At 46.8% G+C, this 27,247-nt stretch overlaps 1 protein-coding gene across 5 annotated transcripts in view; it reads left to right on the forward strand.

The window, feature by feature from the left end:
- The window catches only part of Slc6a13 (solute carrier family 6 (neurotransmitter transporter), member 13), a 73,947-nt gene that overhangs the window by 41,978 nt on the left and 4,722 nt on the right, over positions 1-27,247 (forward strand). For all 5 annotated transcript variants that reach the window (XM_013520165.1, XM_005396014.1, XM_005396017.2 and 2 more), the window contains 7 exons: positions 1,688-1,822; positions 4,183-4,323; positions 7,953-8,037; positions 8,740-8,872; positions 9,677-9,811; positions 26,136-26,239; positions 26,962-27,086. In XM_013520165.1, the coding sequence (XP_013375619.1) occupies positions 1,688-1,822; positions 4,183-4,323; positions 7,953-8,037; positions 8,740-8,872; positions 9,677-9,811; positions 26,136-26,239; positions 26,962-27,086 (858 nt within the window). The remainder of the gene's footprint in view (positions 1-1,687; positions 1,823-4,182; positions 4,324-7,952; positions 8,038-8,739; positions 8,873-9,676; positions 9,812-26,135; positions 26,240-26,961; positions 27,087-27,247) is intronic.

The raw sequence follows: 27,247 nt of genomic DNA on the forward strand, positions 1-27,247 counted from the left end.
TTTTAAATTTTTCCATAGAGAGATGGAGTCTTTCTATGTTACCCACGGTGTTCTCAAACTTCTGGGTTCAATTCATGCTTCTGCCTCAGCCTCCTGAGTAGTTGGGACCACAAGCATGAGCCCCTGTGCCTGGCAAATCCACCAGTCTCTTCTCCAACCTTTTCTTTGGAGGGTGGTGCTGCTAGAGATCCAACCCAGGGCTTTGGTTACGCCGAGCATGTGCTTTGCCACAGAGCTACACACCCAGGCCCTGGCCCAGCCTCTGCTAACCTTTTCCTTGTTATTCCTGTTGACACCAATCCAGCGTATTTTTTAATTTCACACAGTGTAGTTTTATTTCTAGCAGTTTTATTTGTTTCCAGCATCTTTCCTGTCTTTAACTTTTTGTAATACTGTATATGTGATATAATTACACTAACTTTTTAAATGTCTTCACCCGCTATTTCTGACATGTGTGTAAGTTATGGGTCAGAGTCGACTGATTGATTTATCTACTTACTGAGAGTAACATTTTTCTGCCTTGCATTCTGGTAACTTTTTTTATTGGATTCCAGTCTTGGCAAAATTTTTGCTATATTGGTTGCTAGGTAGATGGTTTTCTATTTCTACAAATATCCCACACTCCAACCCCTATCTGTCAATATTGGGATTACATAAGAAGCTCTGAGCAACATCCCCAGCCTTTTTTATTTTTTAATTTTGATACAGGGTCTTGCTAAATTGCCCAGGTTGGCTATGAAGTTGCTCAACCTCCTAAAGTGCCTGGAACTACAGGACTATTTCTATAAATATTCTTGAGCTATGTTCTGCAATCAGTGAGTACTCTTGATCCTTTTGCATCTTATTTTAAAGATTTGTCAGGTAGGACTGGAATTGTGTTCAGCCTAAGGCTAATTATACTTTGCCAAATCTTGGGTGAATCTTGAGATTATTCATTCTGGCTTCCTGGGACACACACTGTATAGCACAGTTACTTTAATCTTGTTGAATAGTTCTTTCCCTGACCTCAGTTTCTTTTCTCATACATATGTGCAGACCAGCGCTCAGCTGAAAGTTTGAGAGACCCTGTGAGGGTGCCTGGATTTTCCTGTCTGTGAAGTTCCCTATTATCTGGATTCTGTGAGCTCACCTGTCCATTTTGGCAGCAGAGGGAGATCCATGGTAGAGAAAACACCAGCATCTTGGACATCCATAGTCTTATCTTAGCCAGTGATTATGAAAAGAGAAACAGAAAGGTTACTAAACAGAAAGAGTACTAAAGAGAAATCTGATTTCAACTTGCTGAGAGTCCCCATCTGACTTTAAGAGCAATACTTGCTTTGAAAGGCATTATGAACTGTGGGCTGTGCTAACAGTCCTGGATTTTTACCATTCAGTGAGCCCTGAGCGACTGGCAGGCATGATGTTGTTATTTAGGTAGTGCACAATTTATGTTCACTGGAGAGCAAACCTTAGCAGATATAGATTGAAACCGCACCATGAAAAAAGGCACGGGATGTATGGCTCCTAGGTAACCTGGTACCTCTAGATCCCAGCTGTGGTCCCAGATATCCGGGTAGATGTCGCCTACAGCTTTGCATGCTCCCCGCCCCTGGGATTCTGACTGGCAGTGTGGATGGTGCAGGGAGACTCTGAAGTGGACCCCGAAGGTGTTCCCGGCAGTTGACAGCTTGTTTTCTACCCACAGGTGCCTTTTTCATCCCCTACCTCATCTTTCTCTTCACCTGTGGCATTCCTCTCTTCTTCCTGGAGACGGCGCTGGGCCAGTACACAAGCCAGGGGGGCATCACAGCCTGGAGGAAGATCTGCCCCATCTTTGAGGGTGAGTAGCTTGGCAGCCGATTCCAGAGTATCTTCACGAGCGCTTATAAACCTTCTTCGGGATGCTGGAGTGGTCAGTAGCAGTTCTGAGACTAAAATAAGACTCCGAGTCTCTATAGTAAAACTTTGGTTGGTGGGCTGAATACAGAGCTAGTCAGTCTCCTTCATCAGAGGACGATGGAGAAATGGGACTATGGACGGGCTTTAGGTTGAACAAGGAGTACACACAGCTATTTCAGCTGACGTTCGCTTAAATACATTGCAGTGATTTTGTTTTTAAAGTCATTTTACCAATTATAAAACATTTAAAAATAATTGTAAATGAGAAAAAATATTCCGCTCATAGTTCTATCATCTCGACACAAGAACTTTAAAGTTTTTGGTGTTCTGTTTCGTTGTTTCTCGCTGTATAGGATTTTCTCCAAGTTTTTATTTTGAAATAACTATAGATTTCCAGAAAGTTACAAAAACAGTACAAAGAAGTCCTACATGTCCTGTATTTAGATTCTCCCAGTGATAACATTTTACATAACTAAAGTGTAACGGCAAAGTCCGGATACTGGCGTGGCTCCATCCACAGACCTCATTCAGAATTCGGCAGTTTCCCGTTCTCTCGCTCGTGCATGCCTGTGTAACCCTGAGCACAATTTATTTACTGTGAGAAATGTAGATTTGGACACTCACTGGTACTGCTCAAGGAACCTCCTGTTCCAGCACTGTGCGGGTCTCCTCCACACTACCCTTTATCATCACGCCCAACACCAGCCCTCCCATCCCTGACCTTTGGCAACCTCTGTTCTGTCGTCTATCTGTACTTTTGTCATTTTGAGAATGCCATATAAATGCACTCATGCAGAATGTAGCCACTTGTGGTTGGCTTTCTGCTCTGCATGACGTCCTTCACAGCCATCAGTCTGTTCAGTGTCTTTCGCAGAAATAACACCTCCTCGATTGTCACTGCATGCTTGTTTAACCATTCACAGCACTCGGACTGTTCCAGTTTTGGGGCTTTTCAATCTTTCTTTCTATAGACTTTGTGCTATGGGATATACACAGTTTGTGTTCTCTTTACGATTAATTTTATTTTCCATTTTGTACATAATACTGTTTGAATGATTCATAACTTTCCATCTGTGGATATATCAAAATTTACTTAATAGGCCTCTGGAGGTTTTTGATTATTTTCTCTGGCTTGTAGCTTTTTTATATTTTGCCTATATTTGTTTAGGTAGCTTCTCTACCTTTGGAATTATTTCTTTGGGATAAATTTCCAGGGTTAGGAACACTGGGTGCAAATGGATAATCAACTTGGCATCCCTTGATCTGCTTTACTGTTTGTACTAATGACACTGACAATGACAGTGACAGCAGCTGTGAGTAGCATCTTTCTCTATCTCCTGAGCAACTCTGGCTCCTTTGGAGGTCCTCACACTTTGTTCACTGAGATCACCTAAGCACCTTCCACATACTCTGTGACCCATGTTCCATCTTCAGAGGTTGTGACTGAAATGGTCTGGGGTTTAGCCTCGGTTTTGAAATACTGTAAATATTCTGGGTCATTCTGATATGTAGATAGTATGGAAATCCTTGAGTTACATTCTTTGTCAAAATTTTCAAAGTTTTTGAAAAAAACTTGGTAAAAATTTTCAAAAAAAATCTTTCACTAAGGTTGTAGCTGCAGAATGGTGCCTCATCGCTGTGTCATTTTACGCACCTGTAATTAAAGAGGATGAATATTACATGTTATTTTATTTAATTTTTTTGTTTGTTTGTTTGTTTGTTTTTCCGGTACCGGGAATCAAACTCACAATGTTGCACTTCCCAGGCAGGCGCTGTGCCACTGAGCTAAATCCCCAGCCCTTGAATATTATATTTTAAAGGTGTTCGTTCGTGATTTACATTCCCTTCTATGCAAATTATCTCTGATCTTGTGGTTTTATGTTTCAGAAATATATCAGATTAATTCTGAGGACCATTGGTGGTCAGTATCATGCAGTTAGTCTTACCCATTTATTTATTTATTTATTTAGTTAGTTTTTTTCTGGTACCGGGAATCAAACTCACAACCTCGCGCTTGCCAGGCAGGTGCTGTGCTGCTGAGCTAGATCCCCAGCCCCGGTCTTACCCATTTAAAAAATAACTCTGGATCAGTGACCTTTTAGAACCTGATAGAAATGAGACTGCATAGGAAGGGAGCCAAGGGCAACAGAGGGCAGGAGACAAGCCCCCACCAGGCCTGGGAGCAGAGGGCCAGAGCACTTTTTGCTGTAGGATGGCAAAGTGCAGCCCTCTCCTAACCAGTAGGGTCAGTGTGAGAAATCTGTGCCCTGTCCCTCGCTCAATTCTGCAGTTTCCTCCCAGGCATCGGCTATGCCTGCCAGGTGATTGTCATGCTCCTCAACATCTACTACATCATCGTCCTGGCCTGGGCCTTCTTCTACCTCTTCAGCAGCTTCACCGCGGACCTGCCCTGGGGAAGCTGCCACCACGAATGGAACACAGGTGAGGTCACGTGAGAGAGTCCACTTCCCCCTTCTGCTCTGCTGTGTAATCGGGAGTGGGATTGTCCCTCCGTCCCAAGAAACCCAGTCCCCAGGGTTAACTCATAGAAACCGGCAAGAAGATCATGGAGAACTCTCTTCAAGGAAAGCGCAAGGAGCTGTAGGGTGCTTGCCTTACGTATGTGTGAGGCTGTAGGCCTGACGCCCAGCACAGCAACAAGAAAACTAAATTCCCAGTGTCACAGGCAAAATGTCCCAGACTGCTTTCTTTAAAAAATAAATTGATGTATTCAATTCATGTGTTATGCAAATAGAACTCATTTTTTTAAAGTTGAGTTTAGCCCTTTATTTCAATTTGAAATATGACTGGTTTGATATATGTGCCTATTATTTGTTCACTGATTTGCTTCTTGTGTCTTCCTTTTGATACTATTTTAGGATTTTCAAATTTATAATTTATCGGGGCTTGACTAGGGAATGAACTGTTTTGCATGTCATCAGTATAATTTATAACAGCAGTTAACTTCTCTGCTTGTAAGACTGTGGGCCACTCACAGCTAGAGAGCCATTTAATATATTGAAGTAATGACAACAAAAATATCTAGGTCTATCCAAAGAGTTGTCTAGGACGATGACTGTGTTCTCTGTATGTCCAACACTGGCTACTGAGTAACCTGACATGTGGCTAGTCCATCCGAGGGACAGGATTTTTAAATTTTTTCTTAATTTTAATTCAAATCCCCACGTGAACTCATGACTACCCTGTAGGATAGCGTGGATGAAAAGCGCGTTGGTCACTGTTCTGTTTGTATTCTCACAGCCATATCTTGCTCTCTTTGTCCAAATATCTTTCTGTGCTTGTCCATACGATGCACTGTTTTGGAGTAGAAATAGCTAGATAAGTTACTGGGTTCTGAACTAGATTTTTGAATCCTTTACTTGCCAGGCAAACTGTGTTTGCAGGGCTTAGTCTTTGTACCTTCTGACCTGGCAAGACCCCCCCCTCCCCCTCCTTGTACAATCCCCTCCCCGTGCTGCCTGTTCCCTCTCCAGGCTGTGCTTTGCCCTTCCTGGCACCGTGCATCTCACAATCCCACGCCAGGTGAAGAGTCAAATCCAGGTGGCACCCCCACCTGCTGTACCTGACCTCAGCCTTGAAATGGTACTCGCTGAACTTTTTGTCTGTTTATTGAGTTGATTTTCCTACTAATTGGCAAGATCTTGAGGCAGAAAAGGTTCCTTATCTCCATAGCCTTTATGTCTAGCACAGTGTCAGCTATGCTCTCAAGAAACATTTACTGAAAGGTTTAAAAGTCTGTTCTATTCTAATATTTTTCATTGTTTGTTTGTTTATGTCTGGGTGCCCTGAATTACCCTTGACAACCAGCTTGCCAGGTAGTGACTATTTTATGCAGACCCCAGTAGAGTGACTTGATAAAATCTGACAGCGCTCTGAGGCCTGCATTTTGGGTTAGGGCAGGATCAGGCTTATCCGTCTTTGGGTTTGTGGGGAGTCTTTGAGACAATTCTGAGGCAAACTGCATGACTAAATCTTTTGCTTTTGTATATTTTCGGCACCTCCCAGTGGGCCTAGTTTGGCTCAGAGCCTAGCACCTGGACTACAAGAGGCCATCTTGTCCTGTCAGGATGAAATGACACTTTTCTTCCAGGAAGGTGATATGGGTTAGTGGAGAGGGCCTTCCACTGGCGTTCAACCCTTCAGTGGGTGTTTATTGAGGTCCTACACTGCCAGGCTCTGTTCTAACCACTGGGGAAATGCTAACATGCAAAACAAAGATCCCTACCCTCCTGGAACTATTATTCTAGCAGCAAAGACAGACCATGAACAAAATAAAAGAGCAATTATCCGTCACGATAGAAAGAAGTATATGTATTCTGCTAGAAGTGCTATGGAGAAAAATAAAACAAGGTAGGGCTTGGGAGTTTTCAGGGTGAGGTGTGGTTTTAAATATGGTAGTTAGGAAAGACCTTATTGAGATGACCTTGAAAAATGATTGCAGAAGGAGGGGGAACAAGAACTCAGTAAGTTGTCCAGCTACTGAGGAGATGACCGTGCTAGTAGAGGAATAGCAAGTCCTAAGGTCCTGGGGCCAGTACAGGAACAGCAGGGATGCTGGTGTGGCTAGAGAACAGCGAGGGGAAGGGAGGTCAGAGGGCTTGGAGGATGCATCACATAAGGCCTTTACGGTGGCTGAAGGAGTTATGGGATGGGAAACTCATTGGAGTGTTTGAGATGGGATGTGACGTGAAGTAATTTAAGGTTTAACAAAATCACCCTGGCTACTGAACGGAGATCTGAGAAGAGAAGAAAGGGTAGTAACTGGAAGCCAGTCAGGAACTGTGAGGGGATGGTGACCTTCACCAGAATGGTGATGGAGGTCAGAGTCCTGGTGTTTTGAGGTAGAACCTACACAGAGTGTTGACCTGAATTCCGGGTTGTTCTGTTATTTATGAACTGTGACAGGTCATTTCTAAGAAGATTCATTTTCTTCATATGTATAATGGAGAAAACAGTATCTGTCTTAAGACTTCCCAGGATTATTACGCTGATAAAATATTAAAAAAGAATGTCAGCACTCTATGTGGCCCTCCACAGTGACATATAAATAATGAAGAGCCTCCATTTATTGGGCGCTACACATTTATGTTTCCATCTGTCTTACTCTTCTTGTTGCTGAGACAAAATACCTGACACTCAAAGTTACAGGAGGAAAGGTTTCTTTCAGCTCACATTTGTAGAGGTTTCAGTCCATAATCGCTTGGCTCCAAGGCAGGATGGCATGGCAGAGGGGCATTGCAGAGGAGAAACAGCCCATGGCCAGTAGAAGACACCAAAAGCAAGCAACCAGCAAGAAGCAGTGAAAGCACACTAGCCCTCTTTCTGTCCCTTATATTTTTTTCAGCCAGGGCAGTGTGCCTTTAATCCTATCCAGAACTATGTCAAACTTATCAGTGGACTGATCTAATAATCACACACCCTTAATCTCAGCATCACACACTCTAGATCCAACCACTTCTGAAAAGCCCCCATCTATGACCACGTGAGGCTTTGGGAGGACATCTAGACACAAACTAAAATACCATCGAACTCCCTATCAATCTTATAGATAGATGGGGCTATCTACATTTTAGAGATCAGTAAAATGACAATGATGGTGTCAAGTGGTCACTTACCTAAGGCCATACGTTTGGTTCCCAGAGGGTCAGGACCTGAGCCAGAGGGCTCTGACCCTGGGCTGGAGCTCTTGGCCACTTCGTTGGAGGCATCTCACTATTGCCCAAGGCTGTGACTGCTCACAGGACAGTGTCTTGCAAAGGGTTTGCTTACTTGGAAGCAGCTGGCATGTGGAGCATCTTTCCTAGTGCTGTCTCACTACACTTCAGTAGGAATATGTATGCAAACTCAGCCCCCAGTACATCTGTGTGGGGAGGTGAGGTGGGTCTGCTGAGGCCAGCACTCATGGGAAGAGGTCTTGTACTGACACCAGCGGAGCTCCTTCTCGACGCCCCTTCTCGACGCCGCCATTCCATTCTCCCACCTCCACCCCCAGTCGAGGTGAATGTTGGCTGATGTCTTTCTCTTTCTTCTTCCCTGGGACCTGTGAGTAGAGAACTGTGTGGAGTTCCAGAAGACCAATGGCTCCCTGAATGTGACCTCTGAGAATGCCACCTCCCCCGTCATCGAGTTCTGGGAGTGAGTGAGGCCTCATTCCTTCCGAATGTGGGCCATGTGTCCCAAAGTGGGTGTGGGGTGGGCTTCCCAGGGGGCCCAGGGGAATTTCTGCTTCCTTCTGCCCCAGCCTGCACTTGAGGGTTCCGCGGTGCTGCGCATGTGGTTGGTACAGGGCTGGCTTCAGAGATGATTTTCCTCAGCGGGTGCAGCCCTCTCCTCATATCCACACTCCGGACCACCTTCCTCTCTTCTGCTCTATTGCCTCTTGCAGCCCTTCCCTTCCACATATCAAAATGTCCCAAAATCCTGGCTGGGAGAATGGGTATTTGTACCTCCTTCCCCATGTTAGACAAAGTCTCAGAGCCAATTCACCTGGGCAGCTTATGCTTGTCAACGTTTCTGTCTAACTTCATCCATGGGCAAAGGAAGCCTCACAGATCGGACAAGCCTTAGAGAAGAATAGATTGGAGGCCTTGGGCTCCAAAACTGTGGCTCAGGGCTGGAGTGTAGATCCGTGACAGAGTACTTGTCTAGCACGGGCAAGGAAGCCCTGGTGTCCATCCCAGTGCTGGAGAAAGAGGAAGGAAGGAAGGAAGGAAGGAAGGAAGGAAGGAAGGAAGGAAGGAAGGAAGGAAGGAAGGAAGGAAGGAAGGAAGGAAGGAAGGAAGGAAGACCCAAGGCTGGCAGCCAAAGTGGAGGCAGGTCTGATGCTTCTCTCCCCAGGAGGCGGGTCCTGAAGATCTCTGGTGGCATCCAGCACCTAGGGTCCCTGCGCTGGGAGCTGGTCCTGTGCCTCCTGCTCGCCTGGGTCATCTGCTACTTCTGCATCTGGAAGGGGGTCAAGTCCACAGGCAAGGTTGGTTCAGGAGAGGTTCCAGGAGTGCCTCAGTGTCGGTGCAGTGAGGGAAATGACCCTGCGAAGATCTTAGGCAGCCCCCTTCCCTGATCCCGTGCCTCTCCTGGACTCCGTCCCACATACTTCTGGGAAATAAAACGGCACAGAGGCAGGCTGGGAGGATTTGGTCTTGGAATGTACCATGCATGTGAACACTCTGCAGCTTGAGTACGCTTGGTGCCTCGCTATTTCCCAGAGCAGTTCTGTGCATAATGAGCTCCAGACACACTGTTCACCTCAGCATGACTCTTCACCAGCTCAAGAGCGTTGGGGTCTCTTTGCCTTAGAGTGTCTTAGGTGTTGGAGGGCATCTGAGCTCTTCTGGACTCAAGCCCTGCAGGCCTCTGATGAAGCTTCCATTTTAATCTGGCTGCCTGGTTGTGCTAAGCTCCTAAACTCTGTGAGGAAGAGATTATGTGTTAGAGATATTTCCATACCTGACAACCCTTGCCATAATCCCACACACTGGCTAGGAGAATGGTTAAGTTCATTTAGCCACTCAACAAATACTTACTGGATTTGTAGGGGGAGAGCTAGTGTTCTGAGCTGAAAGGAGGAGAGAGAGAGGTTATGGCCCAAGGCAGGGGAGATGGAGCGGAACAGCTGCAGGGGAGAGAGAGGAGCAGGAGAGGGTCCCCTGGCTCCCCTGCCCTTGGGTGGGGGAGTATCTGCTTTCCTGCCTGCTGTCTGCCTTGGGTTCTGGGCCCCTCCCTCTCTCACACTGCCTAACCTGCTCTTCCGGATCTCTCCCCTGCCCCTGGCCAGGTGGTGTACTTCACAGCCACGTTCCCTTATCTCATGCTGGTGGTCCTGTTAATCCGAGGGGTGACGCTGCCTGGGGCGGCCAAAGGAATTCAGTTCTACCTGTACCCGGACCTCACACGTCTGTGGGATCCCCAGGTAAGAAGGCACAGGCCAGAGCTGTCGTGGCGGCCGAAGGTGCTCGAGCTGCAGGCTTTTGCTGGGCTCCAGCGGGGAGTCCCCAGGGTGTCTGTGGTGATGGTGAGGTGCCCTTCCTCCTGCAGACATTGGTGAGCAGTGGCATATGGGTCTAAGGCGTCCGCCCCTGGGGTCTGAGGCCCTCGCAATATTTCTTAGGAACTGCAAATACGTCACGAAACACCATTACTCATAGACCGTACTTGTTTCCCCTCCACCTACCCATTTTCCTCATGTTGGAATTTTTTGCATTTCCTCCCAAGCCACCTTTCTCTCCCTTGCATACCACTCCCCGGTGCCCTCCCTCTGCCCATGTGACCCCTTCCGTGGCCCCATGTCTCCAGCCCCTCCCGGGACCAGCTGGGCTGGTGTTAAGTTTCCCATCAGTTGTCCAGAGGTGTCTCTTCTGTCACTGTACACACTCCCTCTGCCACAGCCGGCCCAGTGGGGGCAACGCTGCTTGCCGATTGGAGGGAGTGGAACACAGGCCTTGCCTCTGACAAGTGTCTCTTCTCGCCTCCGTGGCAGCCACCCTGAGAGCTGGCAAAGCTGGTGGAGCGTGGGCAAGCTCCAGCCCCAGGGCGTGTGACTTTGCCTTGTGCCCTGCTTCTGCCTGCTGGGCGCTGTGGGTCTGCGTGCAGTTCAGGTACTTCTCTGTCAGGGCAGTGCCTTCAAGCTCAGGTGGCTCCCATCCTTGGAAGACGGCCGGATGGCTTCTGCACATTTAAGATGGTCAATGACAGCCAGGTGTGGTGGTGCACACCGGTAACCCTGGCACTCTGGGAGACTGAGGCAGGAGGATTCACAAGGTGGAGCCCAGCTTAGCCAATTTAGTGACTTAGCAAGACCCCGTCTCAAAAAAAAAATAAAAAATAAAAAAGCCCTGGGGGTATAGTTCAGTGCAAAAACCCTGGGTTCAATCCCCAGTAACAAAAGAAAAAGTCACTGATGTTCTGAGAGGGAGTAGAGGCAGGGAAGGGCACATAGTTGAGTTTCCCTGAGCCCCTGGGAACTCCGTTCCCACACAGATCAAGGCTTCCCTGCGGCAGAATTTGGGCTGATCCAGACACTGAGCCAGTGTTGAGTCTCCCGGCCTCTCTAGCAGAGCTGTCTTCCGTTCTGACTTCAGGGACTGCGTGACTCCTAGCAGCCGCCAGGGCAGCCCTTTAGCAGCCTGCTCGTAGACTCAGCCATGGTCCTGGACGTTGCAGGCGATCCTCTTGTGGGCTGTGAGTTTGTCCTTCCTCACTCCCATTTCTCATGCCTCACCTCCCGCCAGGGTTGGAGGGCCCAGTCAGGCTTGGAGGCCACGGCCAGGGCCAGAGCTGCTGATGCTAACAGGACCCCAGAGATCACTTAGTGCAGCCCCCTCATTTCACAGAGGAGCAACCCCAGCACACAGCAAGGAGGTGACACAAAGTGTATTTTTCCCCTGAAAGGTTTATTTTTTTCCCCCACAAGGTGTATTTTTGCTTCTTGAATCATAAGCCTCTTGACTTATCTGGAGCCAAAAGGCTGTGCTGCATAGCAGGTAGCAAGCAGGAAGGGAAGTGAAGGGAAGGCTTTGAAGGACCAGCCAAGCACCTGGCTCAGATCTACCACGCAGGGAGGATGGCAACAGGGTGACCCAAGAGCCCTATTGAGCCCTTTAAATTCCTATGGTTTTTTGTTTTTGTTTTTTGTTTTTTGTTTTTTGTTTTTTGTTTTTTTGTCTTTTTGAGACACAGTCTCTCTATGCAGTTCAGGCTGGCCTTGAGCTCACTTTGCAGCCCAGGCTGGTCTCAAACTTGCAACAATCCTCCTGCCTCAGCCTCCAGAGTGCTGGGATTACAGGTGTGTGCCACCACACCCAGCTAAATTCCTATGTTAAGCAACTCAAACCTAGCTTTGCTTAGGGAGGAGGCAGAAACCATAACTCAGGACAAGTCTTTGTATTTTTGTGTAGTTCACTGAAACTGACGCCTCCTCATGGTCACTGAAAGACAAGTTGTGTTTTAAAATGATAGCGGTGAATTGCAGCGGGAGGAAGCTGCTGTGGTTCTGGAGTGCAGAGCTGTGAACAGCAGCTGCAGCTCCTCTCTGCTTGCAGGTAGGGCTGAGAGGAGCACGGCCCGCAAAAGGAGAGAGCAGCCCAGTAGTTACAGCTTTGCTACTGGCTGACGCGTAAGGCCCGCCTTTAGCGATAAGAGGAACTACAGCTAAAGTGACAATGTGGACGTACAGGAAAAAGCTTGAATTCGAAGGCAAGAGAAAAATGAAGAAAGGACTCCCACTTGAGTAGTACCTGGAGGGGCACATGGGGGAAGAAAATCAGATTGGGGGAGGTCAGTTCCATGGGCTGCTTGCAGAAAGCTGCACCCGGTCAGTCACCATGTCCGGCACGGGCGTGCAGCTCTGGAGGAAGCCTCAGGAACTGAGCAATGTGGTCCCCATGGAAGGGACGCTCGTGTCCGGAAGGGCAATCTCGGTCATGTGAGGCCCTGTTGGAGTGTTGGAATCCAAGGTGACCATAGGTTCAGGGCCATGGAGACTTCTAGGTAAAAGTGTCCTCAGTTTTGAAGGGTGATAAGATAAAATAGGTAAATTTAGGGCTAATAAATCTTGTTTTGCCAATTTTTAGACCTTCCATAAATGACTAACATCTTATATGCAGAGCTGGTAAGGATTTGACCCAGAGCTTCTAAAATGAAGTTCAAGCTGTGTTCTGTTTTTAGTTATCCATTGGGTATTGGTAGATCCAAGAGTCATGATTTTTACTAAAAACAAAATAAAATAGTTCTAAGTCCTGGTATATCTTTTTTCTCTTTTTTAAAAAAATTAATTAAGTCTATTGGTACATTTTAGGAGTCTCAATCTATCTTAGAAGCAAACATACATCCTTCTTTTGCCAGGCATGGTGGCACATGCCTGTAATCCCAGCACTCAGGAGGCTGAGGTAGGAGGATTGCTGTGAGTTTGAGGCCAGCCTGGGCTACAAAGTGAGTTCAAGGCCAGCATGAACTGCACCTTGTAACCCTGTCTCAAAGAGATAAGAAAAAAAAAATCCTACTTTTAATGACTGACAGGTTAAGGGCCCAGGAATCTGCCCTTTGCTCACCTAGTGCTCTCTGACTATGTCATGGCTATGTCACTTTTGTCCTGGCCATTCACAGCTAGAGCTTTCTGTATCACTGGCACTGTTAAGAGGTTTACATGCATTATTTCAGCTAATCCTTCTAGTAGATCATTGAGGGATCCCCCCTGCTTATAGATAAAGAAATGGAGGCCCAAAGAGCTCAGGAATTTTCTCTTTTCATACTTGCAGTTGGAACCATGTCTAAATTTCATGTACTTGTGATCTCTCTGTCTGTCTGTCTGTCTCTGTCTCTCTCTCTCTCTCTCTCTGGATTGAATCCAGGGCACTCTACTACTAAGCCATAGTCTCAGCCCTTTATTCTATTGTTGCTGCTAATATTATTTTGTAGAACTGAGGGTTGAACCCAGCCAGGTCATTTACACTGGGCTACATCCCCAACCTTTTAAATTTTTTTAAAATTTAATTTGATACAAGGTTCTGCTAAATTGCCCAGGCTGGGCTTAAACTCATGATCTTCCTGTCACAGCCTTCCAGAGTGTTGAGATTACTGGCTTCTTTTTTAATATTTTATTTTGAGACAGGGTCTCACTGACTTGCCCCGTCTGGCCTTGACTTTGTGATTTTCCTGCCTCAGTTTCCCAAATAGCTGGAATTACAGGCATGTGCCACTGTACCTGGTTTGTGATTTCTTGAAGGCAAGATCCCTGTTTCTCTCACAGCTCATGCATTCCTCAAAAGTGTGTTAAGTATCTATTATGTACCAGGCCTGTTCTAAAAGCAGGGTCTGGTATGTAATAACTTTTATCCATTTCACATGAAAATGGGTCAGAAAATTAATGAGGCTACGGTTCTGTGTCTGGGTGACTTCAGGGAATGAGACTTAATCTATGCCCTGGACACCATCCCTGGACACCAACCCGAGCCAGCTGTAGGCTGTGCAGGGAACAAATGTCTTCCAAGTGCTTTGCAGCTGTGGGGAGGGAGCTGTTTCAAATGCAGCCTGCTCCTGGTCCCATGTTGACACAAGGCCTTTGTCATCAGTGAGCCCAGCAGCACCTGCAGGGGGCAGGGGCAGGAATGCCCTGCCAGAGCCCTAATTGAATCTAGTTGGCACTACCCAGGAAGTGAGATAATTCCAACTGGCATTTGCCTGGCACTTGAGAGAGGTGCAAAATCCCTGCTAGCAACACAAAGACCAAAGATATCTTTCTCTGCCAAGCGCTGAGGCTGGGGCCCAGGAGTCAGGCAGACACAATGCTGTGTTCGTCTATTCTTTCCACCTTTCCCCTGCCAGGCATGCCGCTTGCTGGGCTGCTTGTTGTCTTTCCCCCTCGGGACTCAGGCTCTACCTATTTTGTTCAGGCCCCTGTTTTTTTTTTTTTTTTTTCCTGAGTCCTAACCTTTCATGATACTGGACTTTGGTAAATAGGCAAAGGAAGATGACAATAGGGTGACCCAAGAGCCCTGTTGAGCCCTTTAAATTCCTGTGTTAAGCAACTCAAAGGTAGACTTTGCTTAAGGAGGAGGCAGAAAGCATAACTCAGGACTAGTCTGTGTATTTTTGTGTAGTTCACTGAAACTGATGCTCCTCATGATCCCTGAAAGGCAAGTTGTATTTTAAAATAATAGCAGTGAATAACAGCACACAGGTTCACATGTGTAATGTGCTCCTCCTGTCATGCACTTCTCTGAGGTCTTCATACTCCTTCTGTGAGACAGATATCAGCCCTCTTTTACAGATGGAGGCAGTAGAAGCTTAGAGAACTTGAAAGGCTCGGGATGACCACAAAACTAGCATGTTGGCTGGGGTGGGCTTTATTCAAGCAGTCTATTGGAGCCTGTTCTCTTCAACTCCACAACAGATCTTTCCCAAAGGATATGAATTACTTAAGAGTTTTAAGCTCCACTTTTTATTAGTTTAGCAGACAGGCTAGGAAGCTAATATTTACTTATGTGTTGCGCGTTTTGTACAAGTTCTTTATTTGTTATTTCACACATTTTCCTGATGAGAGCAGAGGTGGTGAGTGGTTAACTGATCGGCCTAAGGACACACAGCCAGGGACTGTTAGAGTTAGGGATTGAAGGGGCTGGGGGTTTAGCTCAGCGGCAAAAGCGCCTGCCTGGCAAGCGCAAGGTCGTGAGTTTGGTTCCCAGTACCGGAGAAAAACAAAAACAAAAACAAAAACAAATAGAGTTAGGGATTGGACCCAAATCAATTTGACCATGATTTTCTATTACACGTAAGATAGATATTCAAAATCCTGGGGTTGGACTCTAGGTTGAAACATCTTTCCTGGATATTGTAGAACTCTCTCTTTCCTAAAAGATCTCTTTTTTGCCCTGTACTCCACCACGTGTTTTACATACTTACTTTGTTTTCTTGGTCAGTCTTTTGTTCCAGCTAAAAACACATTGGAGTTTTGTTCTGGAACCTGGGGCTGCTGGAGTGGGCAGAAGTGAGTCCCTGTGGCGGGGAGCAGAACAGCTTGCTCTGCATATTCCTTCAGCCTCCTCTGCTCCATCCATTCCCTGTCCAGCAGACTTCAGGGCCGCAGCTGTGCAGAGAGCCGGGGCTGCCAAGCTCCCAGCGAGGGGCCCTGTTCAAAGCCACCACAGGATCTGACCCTCGGGCTCTGAACTCTAGCTCTCCTGCAGAGACTTTCTGTTCTCACTGACTTCTCCCAGCCCAGCTCCGGCTCAGCCTGCACTGCTGCCAGCCAGGTTGGAACCCTCAACCTGCTAGATGTCAGATACATCAAGTTCGTGTTCCCTAAAATCAAAGAATGAATTGTAAGGAACGGCGGAAGTTAAGAGTAGGAAAACTTTATTGAGAGAGATAGCTTCTGAGAGATAAGGGAGCACCCAAAAGTGAGTTGCCAATGAGCCCACTTCTCAAAGGAGGAAGTTTTGGAAAGAAAGATCATGAAGTGGGTACAAAGTCACTAGATGGGTACACTGTGTGACACAACTATGATGAACCAATAAGATTACAAGTACGGCCGCCTAGGGAATGTTGCTCCAATGGGGAAGCAAGCCACTTAGCAAGTGTACATGGAAAGAACAAGGACCTCTTTTGAGAAGAGATGAGTTGGGATGTCCTGGTCACCCACCTGGGTGACTCATGTCTGTCTAGCCTTTATTGAACCAGGTGATACCTATTATAGTGTATTGCTTACATGGAGGCTGGTCCTTCCGTCCTTATCTTGTGGCCTGGCCTGCAACACATGCGTCTCCAGTCACAGTTGTAAGGTGTTCTTATCTTCTGCTCTGACTCCCTCAAGGGCCTGGCCTGTCTGACTGCCTCTAATGTTTCTGCACAACTTAATTGTCTATAACATTCCTCCCTCTGAAGAGGGAGGAATGGCAGGGCAAGGGGCAGTGATCGTTCTGGCTACTCCTGGCTGAAGGGGGTCATAGTTGTGGTTGGCTCTATCTAAAGGCCCTCGATAGATGCCATGTGTTCTCATTTTGAGAAGGCACATAGCTTTAAATCTGGAGGAGACAAGGCCAAAGAAACAGTAAAGTACACATGGGCCAAATAATATCAACAAGACTATTATGAATACAACCAACAAATATCTCCACCAGGAAGAACCATTAATGGCCTCCCACAAAAAGAGTAAGGAGAAGGTCTAGGGAATTTCAGAATCCAACATAGCATTAACCTGTTATTTAATGTTTTGAATAGCCATCGAGATGTTAGCTGAAGGTTCAGAAATGTACACACAGCGTTGAGCTTTTTTTTTTTTTTTTTTGTCTTTTTGAGACAGGATCTCACTATGAAGTTCAGGTTGGCTTTGAGCTCACTTTGTAGCCCAGGCTGGTCTCAAACTCACAATGATCCTCCTGCCTCAGCCTCCCAAGTGCTGGGATTACAGGCATGCACCACCACGCCTGGCAGCATTCATCTTTTACAACTGCACAAATATCCCCCTGTGCTGTTGTTAGAATGTCTAATATCATCTGATTTTGGAGGATGCCTTGCCTCATTAATTTTATTTCTTCATCCAGGTGAGAAAGACCAGCCAAGGTGTTGTTTAAGGCCCGTTGAGTATAGTTAGTCAAGGCCTCAATGAGTTAAATGACATCCTCTAATCTTAGGGAAGAAATAAAGAAGATGTCAAATGATCATACCAGTGAAACACACATTTAGACCCTCAATGCCATAGATGAGGTAAGTTTGCACGTTAATTGATATTTTTGACACTCCTGCCTTATAACCACACAAGTCCTAATGTGCATCTCTCTTTCCATCCAGTGGGTAACCAAGGGCCACAAACTGGTTCCACAGGACCAATGAGTGTCATTCAGGGCTTCCCATCTAATTCCAGGGTGATTAAATGAGTCTGTTATAAACCAGTCTTTGACCTGTAAAGTTATGGTGTATATACACTGTGTAGGGGTGTCCATTGCAAGTATTAGTAGAGTTAGGCCAGGGAAAATAAGAATGATTTCTTTGTTGCCAACACAGGGGGCCTTTCTACTAAGTTGTCCTATAGTTGGAGTTAACCATGTATAATTATCATCAGTATAAATATTCACTTTCTGTCCTTCACTGAGTTGTAAAGCCCTTGTCAGAGCTATGAGTTCTGCTAGCTGGGCACTAGTCCCAGGGACAAGTGAGGAACTTTCGAGTGTCTTGTGTGGAATCACTACTGCACACACTGTCTTTCTTGTCCCATTTTCCATGAAGAAACTGCCATCACAGAAGAGGCTCAAATCAGGGTGTGTCTAACAAGCCTTCTTTGGTTGTATATAAATGGAGACTTATCTGTTTGCAGTCATGTCTTTCAGTCTCAGTTTCTTCTTTTTCTGGTACAAAGGTGGCAGGGTTTAAGGAGGAGCATGTCTTTACTTGAATGACTGGTCCTTCTAAGTAGAGCCTGGTATTTAAGAAATCTGTTGTCTGATAGCCATAGGCTCCCCTTGCAAGAAAGAAGTCCTGCCACATTGTGAGGTGTATGTAGTGAGATCTTTGACTAAAGTCAGCTTGGATGCTGCCAGTACCAGAAGAACCACAACTCTAAGGCATGCAGCCCATTCCTTTGTCTACTTTACGACGCAGACACCCTACAGGTTGTGAGCATGTCCTCCGTCCTGCGTACCGCACTCCCAAAGCCATGCCCCGCCTTCTGTCAACATACAGATTGAGACGGTGTCCTGTCAGTAGGTTTGCTGCTGGGGCATTTAGAAGCACTTGTTTAAGCTTCTGGAATGCAATTTGCAAATCAGGTTCTCAGGTTAAAATATGGGTATATGCCTTTTGGGGTTCCTTTATAAGCTGATAGAGAGACTGTGTGTTCTCACCATACCCTGCTATCCAAAGACAACAAAAACCTGTAATTCCTAACTATCTCCTGAGCTGTTTTACGAATTCTCTTGAGCTGTGGGAAGGAAAGGATTGGTTTAACTCTCCTCTCTCAGCCTTCAGGTTCCCTTCAATGTGATAAAGCTGAAGTATTTTACCTCAAGGCTACAAAATTGTGCCTTAGCTCTAGAGACCTTATAACCTCTGTCTGCTAGAAAATTCAGCAGAGCTTAGGTACCTTGGCTAGAGAGCTCTTCTGAGGGGGAACATAACAGTATATCATATACATGTTGCAGACTGTGGGAAAATTCAAAACGTATCAAGTCATGGGAAATCACTTGCCCAAAGATGAGGACTGTCTCTGAACCTTGTAGGTAGCACAGTCTAAGTCAGCTGAGAGGCCTGGTTGCCAGGAGTTTCAAAGGCAGAAAGAAACTGAGAATCTGTATGTAAAGGAATACAAAAGAAGGCATCTTTTACATCTAACACTGAAAACCACCAGCATCTTCTGGGATCTAAGGAGAATGTACGGGTTGGGTACCACCAGGTAAATTGGCACTACTGCCTCATTTACCAATCTAAGGCCCTATACCAACCTCTACTCCTCACTGGGTAAAGAATTCCCAAGATTGGAGTGTTGCAAGGTCTGTGATAATGTGTAAGTGGACCTTGTGCCCTGTGTTAGTTACTTTTCTGTCATTGCTGAGACAAAAGACCTAACACCCAGAATTAAGGAAGGAAAGGTTTATTTATCTCATAGTCTGTGGAGGTTTCAGTCCATACTCGGCTGGCTCCAAGGCAGAGTGGCACATGGCAGAGGGTAACCTTTCATGGCGGCAGAAGATAGCAAAAAGGCAGCAAAAGCAAAAGGGAGGAGTGGCAGCAAGCAGCCTCTTTCTCTCCCTTACATATGTAAACTATCTGCCTCAGGGCGGGTGTAGCTCTCACACTCACATGAATCAACTATAAACTCTATAAGCCCACCCCATGACTGCATGAGGCTTTGGGAGGACATCCAGAACCAAACCATAACATGGCCTTAAGTTGGCAACTATAGGCAATAGTTTTTTTTTTAACTTCAGGCCTTAGAGGCTATTGTCTTTGGGGAGGAAAAATAGTAGAATCTTTGAGATATATTTGTACCAGGGCAGATCTTATCACTCTACCTGTTCTACCCTTAGTTGCCCTTACTTCAGGACTTATTTCTATCTTCACAAGGGGAAGGCAGCCTGGGTACATGTATATTACAGTATCCAAGCAAGATAAACTATCTCTCCCAGGAGGGGAACTGGACTTTCGGACATAATCAAGAAGGAATGAGTAAAGAGAAAGCCATCCCAGTTAGAGTCTAAGGGTTGTGAAAAATGCAAGTTACCTCCTCTCCAGGGGCTCTTTTCACTGAAGTATGATGGGTGGAGGGAAGGCCAGGGTTGAAAAGAAGCACAGAGAGATATACACCAGTACCCCGGAATAGGCTGGCTTCTTTCCCCTCTGTAGTCATGATTACCTGGGGCTCCTCCATAGAGACGGCAGTCCGGCCAGAGGGAGAAGGCAGAGTGGCCTGGGGCCCCTCAGTCTTGCTGAACTGACTGGCGAGATGGCTCTGATCCCTGGAACCCTCACCTGACAGGGCAGTCTGACTTCCAGTGGTCACTTCTGAGATCAGGGCGTGGTTCAGGGGACCTCTCGTTATGATAGTTCTTATCAGATTCCCTCTGAAGGTGGCCTGGCTTTCCACAGCAGTAGCAGGTGAGTTTAGTCATCAAGCTCTTCTTGGAGACCTGGGAATCAGAGTCTATTCTTTTTAAGATTGCAACCAAGGCAACCCCTTTCTCTTGCTCTCTTTGTTTTCTCCCCTTGGCCTCTTCCCGGTCTCAGTTATAAAATACTGAGGAGGTGATCCTCACTAAACCATCAAGTGGACTAGCTGGAGCAAAAGTCATCTTTTGTAGCTTTTCCTAATATCTGAGGCTAATCTTGACTTTAAGGATAATCTGTCCTCCTATGGAATCAGGAGCCAGGGGTGTATGTTTCATCAGTGCCTCTTGCAAATGATCTAAAGAGGCAGAGGCGTTCTCATCTTTCTCCTGATGAATAGTTCACAATTTAAAGTAATTGAATGGCTTAGTTCTCATCCTCCTTAGACCTTCAAGAATACATATCTGAAGATGTTTCCGATTCCAATCTCCCATCTGGTTGGTAGGCCAGTAGTGGTCTTGTGTAGGGACTGCTTGGGCTCCAGTAGGAACCAGCTGCTTCCCTGACTGCCTGTCTTCTGACCTTCTAAAATTAACAATATGATATTCATCTCCAAATGGAATAGCAGCTTGTAATGCTGCTTATCTCTCATTGGAAGTCAATATTTGATTTGAGAGTAGCATTACATCTTTCCAGTCTAGCTCATAGGTCTGAGCAAGTCCCCTAAAGACCTCAATGTACTTGTCAGTGTCATCTGAAAACTTTCCCAGATCTTGTTTGATCTGTTTGAGGTCACCGAGAGAGAAGTACACATGGCCTTGAGGAGCTTGATGGATATAGCCCAGTAGAGGCTTCAGTTACAGCTGGTTTAGAAGCCCCACCTTAGGATCCAGAGGGAAGTAGGCTTAGTAATAGTGGATGAGGCTTTGATTAAGGTTACCTTAGAAATCTCAACCTTAGAATTTAAAGGCAAGAGAAGGGAACCTCAGGGTCAGTGATGATAGATGCATCTGATTATGTCTTAAGGGCCAGAGTGTCTGGTTTTCCTGTGGCTTACTTTTACATTTTGAGCACAAGTAAGGATTATCTCTTACTGCAAAGAAAATCTGAACATAAGGTAATTCTGACCATTTCCTCTGTCTATTACAGTACAATTCTAGTTGTAAAATAGTATCATAATCAATACTTCCCTCTGCATTCATTTTGCCTCCAGAGGGTAGGCAGACCATGCTCAGTTGCAGAAAAATATATTTTTTTTTTGTCTTTTTGAGACAGGGTCTCACTATGCAGTTCAGGCTGGCCTTGAGCTCACTTTGTAGCCCAGGCTGGTCTCAAACTGACAACAATCCTCCTGCCTCAGCCTCCCAAGTGCTGGGATTACAGGTGTGTACCACCATGCCTGGCTGCAGAAAAATACTAAACAACTCTTTCTCAATAGGTGAGGCTTGAACAATTGCCAGTGCTTAAGAATACATTCCAAAACAGAAGAGAATTCAACATCAAGTCTCCCATCTGCAACACAAGATGAAAAAAATAGGCATCCCTTTTAATCCCTACTTGATTTCTGTATTCTCTCAAGGCATCCTTTGAGGTGACCTGCTCCAAAGCAGGTGGTGCTATCAGGGAGTGAGCAGAAGATAGGCTGGGTTGAACTAGCCACACTTACTGACTCACACCCCTACCTTTCCTGGAAACTGACACTCCTAACTCCAGCATGTGTTTCCAAAAGCACAACTACAGTTGATTCCAGCCAAATGTGGTGCCCCATGCCTATAATCCCAGCACTTGGGAGGTTGGAGCAACAGGATCACTGTGAGTTCAAAGCAAGCCTGGGCTATATAAGCTGGTTCAATAACAGCCTGAACTGCATAGTGAGATCCTATCTCAAAAACAAAACAAAAAACCAATGCAATAGGTCCCAACTAGAACAGTCATGTTTAAAGAAGGAAGAACTGCTAGCAAAATTAAGCCAATAATCAAGAGACCCAAGCCACTTCTTTCCAATTTTTTTTGAAAGAGAATGAAAAAGAAAAACTAAAGGGCAAATAGGAAGTAGTTGGAGCACTTCCCAGCCTGCAGTAGAGATCACATCTAGAAATAGATAGTCAAGTAATGGCTCAGAAAAATCTTGCCCTGGGCCCTAGGAAGTCTCCAAGACATTTGTGTTGTCTACCTAATCACCAAGTCAGTGTTCCCTAACAGCAAGACAAGGCTAAGTTTCACTCAAAATCCACTCAAAAATTTCTATGTTTCTACACTTGATCTTAGCCAAAAGGCCAAGAAGCGATTCTATGTTTCTATATCTTACAGAAACTTATGAAACTCACAGATTAAAACCTATGCCCATCGCTAAGCAACCACAGTTTGCACATTAGCAAAAGTACTTCTCTCCCCTGCACACATAAATGATGAGAATCAGGCCTAGGAGGGGAGAGAGAAAGCCAGGAGGCTGGGGATTCTCCCTTAAACTAAATGTGTTTTTGTCCCTAAAATATTGTGCTTGAGGAAGCAGCTCCTTCTGGTCTCACCCAGAAGTCAGTTCTTCCCATGGGGTCTCAGGTTCAGTCTCCAAAGAAGACTGTTGCCCAGGACACTTAAGTGGAAATGTCTCTTTCATGCCTGTTCTCCTGGAAGAGCAAAATTCCCATGTCTCATCTGACCCAGAGAGACACCTAAGGTGATGTGTGTTCCTCATCTAAGATGACTTCCCTGTGTTTGGCTCAACTTAAAGGTTCTTAATTGTTGGATAGCAGGGAAAGGTTGAGACAGTTCAGGGTTCCACCCTCTCTAATCTTTAGCAGAAACATGCCTCCAAAAAAGGAAAGTATAAAGTGGCAGGAAAAGATTAGAAAGAAGATCAGAAAAAGGAAGTCTTTTTTCTCAGGCTACAGGTGAGTTATTGAGACAATTTGTCCATGAATCATCACCTGGAGTCTGGAAAGGCAAGAGTGGGGAATCCTAAGAGCTAAGATTGCCCCTCAACCGTGGAAGATCAGACCAGAAAGCAAACTGAGGCAGGACAAACTCAACATTCTCCCCTAGAATGTAGACAGGGAGATCAGGCCAGACTGTCCTAATGGAACCCATCCCCCAAGTCTTAAGAATGGCTGCTATTCTATCACCTTTTAATTGGCAGTTGTGGGTCCCATGATTTATTAATAGACATGTATATTTCCTAAATATAGACTAGATTTCATAAAAAAGAAACTCACACTTTGGTTAGCATCAAAGTCCACTAGGGGATTCTCTAACATTACTTTTCCTTAGGGCTGTTGTCTAGAATAAGATAACAAACCACAATAGTCAAACAGGTCAAGCAAGGAGCACCAATAAATTCAGCAACTAGTAAGACCAAATGCAGCATATACAAAACAAAGAATATAAGACCACATCTATAAAAATTAAATGTCCCATCAAAGAAACATCATAATCTTCCCATGTTCTAAATTTAAATGTATCATCATTTTAAACAAAAATGTGTAGAAAGGCAAGGCATAAAAATTCTAGGCATGAGCAACTGACAAACAAGGATGACAATTTTTTATTACTTAAACAAGTCACAATCCAGAATCCATGAAACAAAAGCAAACTCTTACCTACTTCCAATTATCTCAGTAGGACCTCCAAATGATATAGGGGAAATAAATATAATTCCCCACCTGCTAGTTGTCTGATACATCAAGTTCGTATGTCCCAAAATTAAAGAATGAATTCTAAGGAACCACGGAAGTTAAAAATAGGAAAACTTTATTGAGAGAGATAGCTTCTGAGAGATAGGAGGGGACCTGAAAGTGGGTTGCCAGTGAGCCCACTTCTCAAAGGAGGAAGTTTTGGAGAGAAAGATCATGAGGTGGTTACAAAGTTGCAAGATGGGTACACTGTGTGACACAACTATGATGAACCAATAAGATTACAAGTGCGGCCGCCTAGGGAATGTTGCTCCAATGGGGAAGCAAGCCACTTAGCAAGTGTACATGGAAAGAACAAGAACCTCTTTTGAGAAGTGATGAGTTGGGTCGTCCTGGTCACCCACCTGGTTGACTGATGTCTATCTAGCCTTTATTGAACCAGGCGATACCGATTACAGTATATTGCTTATCCTTGGGAAGGCACGGAGGCTGGTCATTCTGTCCTTATCTTGCGGCCTGGCCTGCAACAGATGTGCCTCCAGCCACAGTTGTAACGTGTTCTCATCTTCTGCTCTGACTCCCTCAAGGGCCAGGCCTGTCTGACTGCCTCTAATGTTTCTGCATAACTTAGCTGTCCGTAGTAAGGCTAAGTGAACAACAAGTCACCATTTCTCTCTTTACTTATCCCAAGCCCAAATTCACAGATTCCCTCATCCCAGGACAGAGCCCCTGCTTGTCCGTGTGTGGCAGTCACAGACTGTCCCGAGCATACTCGGGAGTTTTCCTGGTAATGTGTGGACCCATCTGTACCCTGTGTGCTGTCTGGGCACACGCCCAAGCTGGAGGCTTCCAGGGCTTTGCTGTTAGGTGGGAGTAACTGGTTTCATGATGTAGATGGCCTCAGCACAGGAGCCCGGCACTTCAGATCGCTGACCCTGGTCAGTCCTCTCTGCACAAGCTCAGGGTCTTCCTACAACGCTCCAGGCTTGATGTTGTCAAGAAACTACCCCTAAAGGCAGAAATGAGGCAGAACAGAGGGACCCACTGAGCTTTCCTGAGACGGCTATGGGGCAAAGTTTTAGGAGAGTGAAGGATTTGCAACACCTAGAAGGAGCAACCAGCCTGGCCCAGCCTCTGCTCCAGTGCGGTGTGGCATTGTACTGCTCTGCGCAAGCAGCCTCCTTGCTGTCTTCAGGGTTTGATTTCACTCCTGCGTTTCCTCCTCTAGCTTCTGACATAAATGCCCAACCCCCTTTCTTTTTTCCACTATAACTTTCTCTCAGAGTTAAGTTTCAGCCGTGCGTTGGCCTTTCATGTTGTTTCCGCACGAACTCCAGCCCTCTAAATCCTCCTTGGGCTTCTCGCTTCTGACCCCTTTCCCTGGTGGCAACTCCTACCTCAGAGATCACTCGGGGAAGGGACTCCTGCGAGCAGAGGGATGGACAGCTGGAGACTCCCTTCCCTTCTCTTCACATTCTCCCCCCGCTTGGTCCCCAGGCCTGCAGAGGTGCAAATACCACCAGCGGAGGAGTGCCCTGGGTACATCCCTCATGCCTGTCCTCGGGGGCACAGGGCAGCGATCCCATACCTCGTGTTCATTAGGATGACCAGGAAGCTTTGAAAAGGACACAGTTTCTGGGGCTCAGGATTCAGGGCCTCAGCTGGGGTGCCAGTCAGTGTCACTCCAGGCAGTCAGCCTGCCTGTGGCTCCCCAGACCCTACAACGTAGAGGAAAACTGGTGCCCAGGTAGGACCGAGTGAGACAGGGGAGAGCAAGGGGTCAGGGAAAGGGTGGTGGCCTTGGGTAGGGCCAGGGGAAGGCAGGGAGGGATTGAGGAGCTCTGCGTATGGAACTGGAGGTGGCGGCTGGTGGCAGGAAATGACGGGAGCCTGGAAGGTTTATGCACAGCAGGAGCCTGTTTGGGAGCTCCTGGGTGGGACTAGGCCAAGACACAGAAGGGGTCACCCTGTCCCCTTTCTCCTGGGAGCACGGGGCCGTGTCCACAGCTTAGTGCTCCCTGGAGGTACTTGCCGTCTGCCCACCCCCAACTCTGCAGGGTTCCTTAGTCCTGTCGCCCTGATGTTCTTTCTCTTTGGGATGTTGTTCCAGCTGTTAGATCACAGACTGGGCCGGCAGCTGACATAACAGTGACAGCCTTCCTGAGGTTTAGCTGGGAAGGTGTTTTCCCCAGTGAGGACAAAGCACTCTTCAGATTTGTTTCTGCTCATCCCACACACTTAGCGGAGGTGGAGGATTCCTCTCCCTGGTTTTCAGACAGAGGGTTCTGGGACCCATATCCCTAGAGCTCTTTTGCCTGAGTTCCTGTCGGGGATAAGATAGAGCGGACCCATCAAACCCGACCCACCCCGACCCGCCTGCCCACCCTCTGCTGATCCTCCTTCAAGTTTCCCTTTGTTTCTTCCTTCCCAAGCCCATGCAGGACCCAGGGAGGAGGGCCACCGAGTGAACGGGCAGCAGGGGCTGCCTGGGGCCTGGCTCGTGGCTGTGTCTTCCCACGGAGGCGCACAGGGCCACTTTCCAGAAGGTCAGCCTTCTTGCTATCTCCCTCACAGGTGTGGATGGATGCAGGCACCCAGATCTTCTTCTCCTTTGCCATCTGCCTGGGCTGCCTCACGGCCCTGGGCAGCTACAACAAGTACCACAACAACTGCTACAGGTGACTGGGGGAGTGGGGCCTGACCCACACCAGCTCATACAGTTGCCCTTGTTACATGCCTACATCCATGCCAGGGTGCTCTTGGGTGCTGAATGAGGTCAACTGCAGGACGGGCAGAGGGGCTGCTTCTGGAAAGGTGGGAAAGTAGCAATCAGCTGGGGATCACGAGGGATCTGCGGCCCCAGCTAATTCAGAGATTAGAGGGTTTGGGAGCACTAGGGGAGAAGAAACAACTGCACATCTGTCCCATGCTGCAGCCTCAGTCTTGCCTTTAAACCTGCCCCAGCGAACACCGAGTCCTTGCTAACTTTCACCTCGCCTCCTGGGTGTGCTTCCTGCGGGCCCCTCCCTCGTACCACTCCCTTCCCCAGGATTCCTTTCTGCCTTCCCAGTTCATTCTCAGAGAACTGAAATCAAATGTAACTAGCTGAAATACAGATGAAAAAAATCCTATTGTGCATTTCAAAGGTCACATTTAGGTGTCTGGGATTGTCCGTGTCATGCCTGATGGAATTGTGTCAGAGCAGTCGTGTCTCCAGAAGTGCAGGGCAGTGTGTGGGGGGCTTAGCGTATCATTCTTGTAGGGTCATCGTGATTCATCTCACACCGAGCCAAGCCAGTGGTGGGGAGGTGGAGCAGAGCCAGCACTTAGAAGTCACCTGGATTTGACAGGGAGCCCTTGGTGAGCCTGTTGCCTCCTTCTCCACATCCGCCCCCCACAGGGACTGCATCGCCCTCTGCCTCCTCAACAGCGGCACCAGCTTCATGGCCGGCTTTGCCATCTTCTCCATCCTGGGCTTCATGTCCCAGGAGCAGGGTGTGCCCATTTCTCAGGTTGCCGAGTCAGGTGAGTGCCACGGGGAAGTGCCCACAAGTTCTTCGTGCCAGGGATCCAGAAATGATACTCAAAAACTTTGGGGCTGGGGATTTAGCTCAGTGGCAAAAGCGCCTGCCTGGCAAGCGCAAGGTCGTGAGTTCGGTTCCCGGTACCGGAGAAAAACCAAAAAA

The sequence above is a fragment of the Chinchilla lanigera genome, unplaced genomic scaffold (genome assembly GCF_000276665.1).
Source record: "Chinchilla lanigera isolate Chin_1 unplaced genomic scaffold, ChiLan1.0 scaffold00053, whole genome shotgun sequence".
Taxonomy (NCBI): domain Eukaryota; kingdom Metazoa; phylum Chordata; class Mammalia; order Rodentia; family Chinchillidae; genus Chinchilla; species Chinchilla lanigera.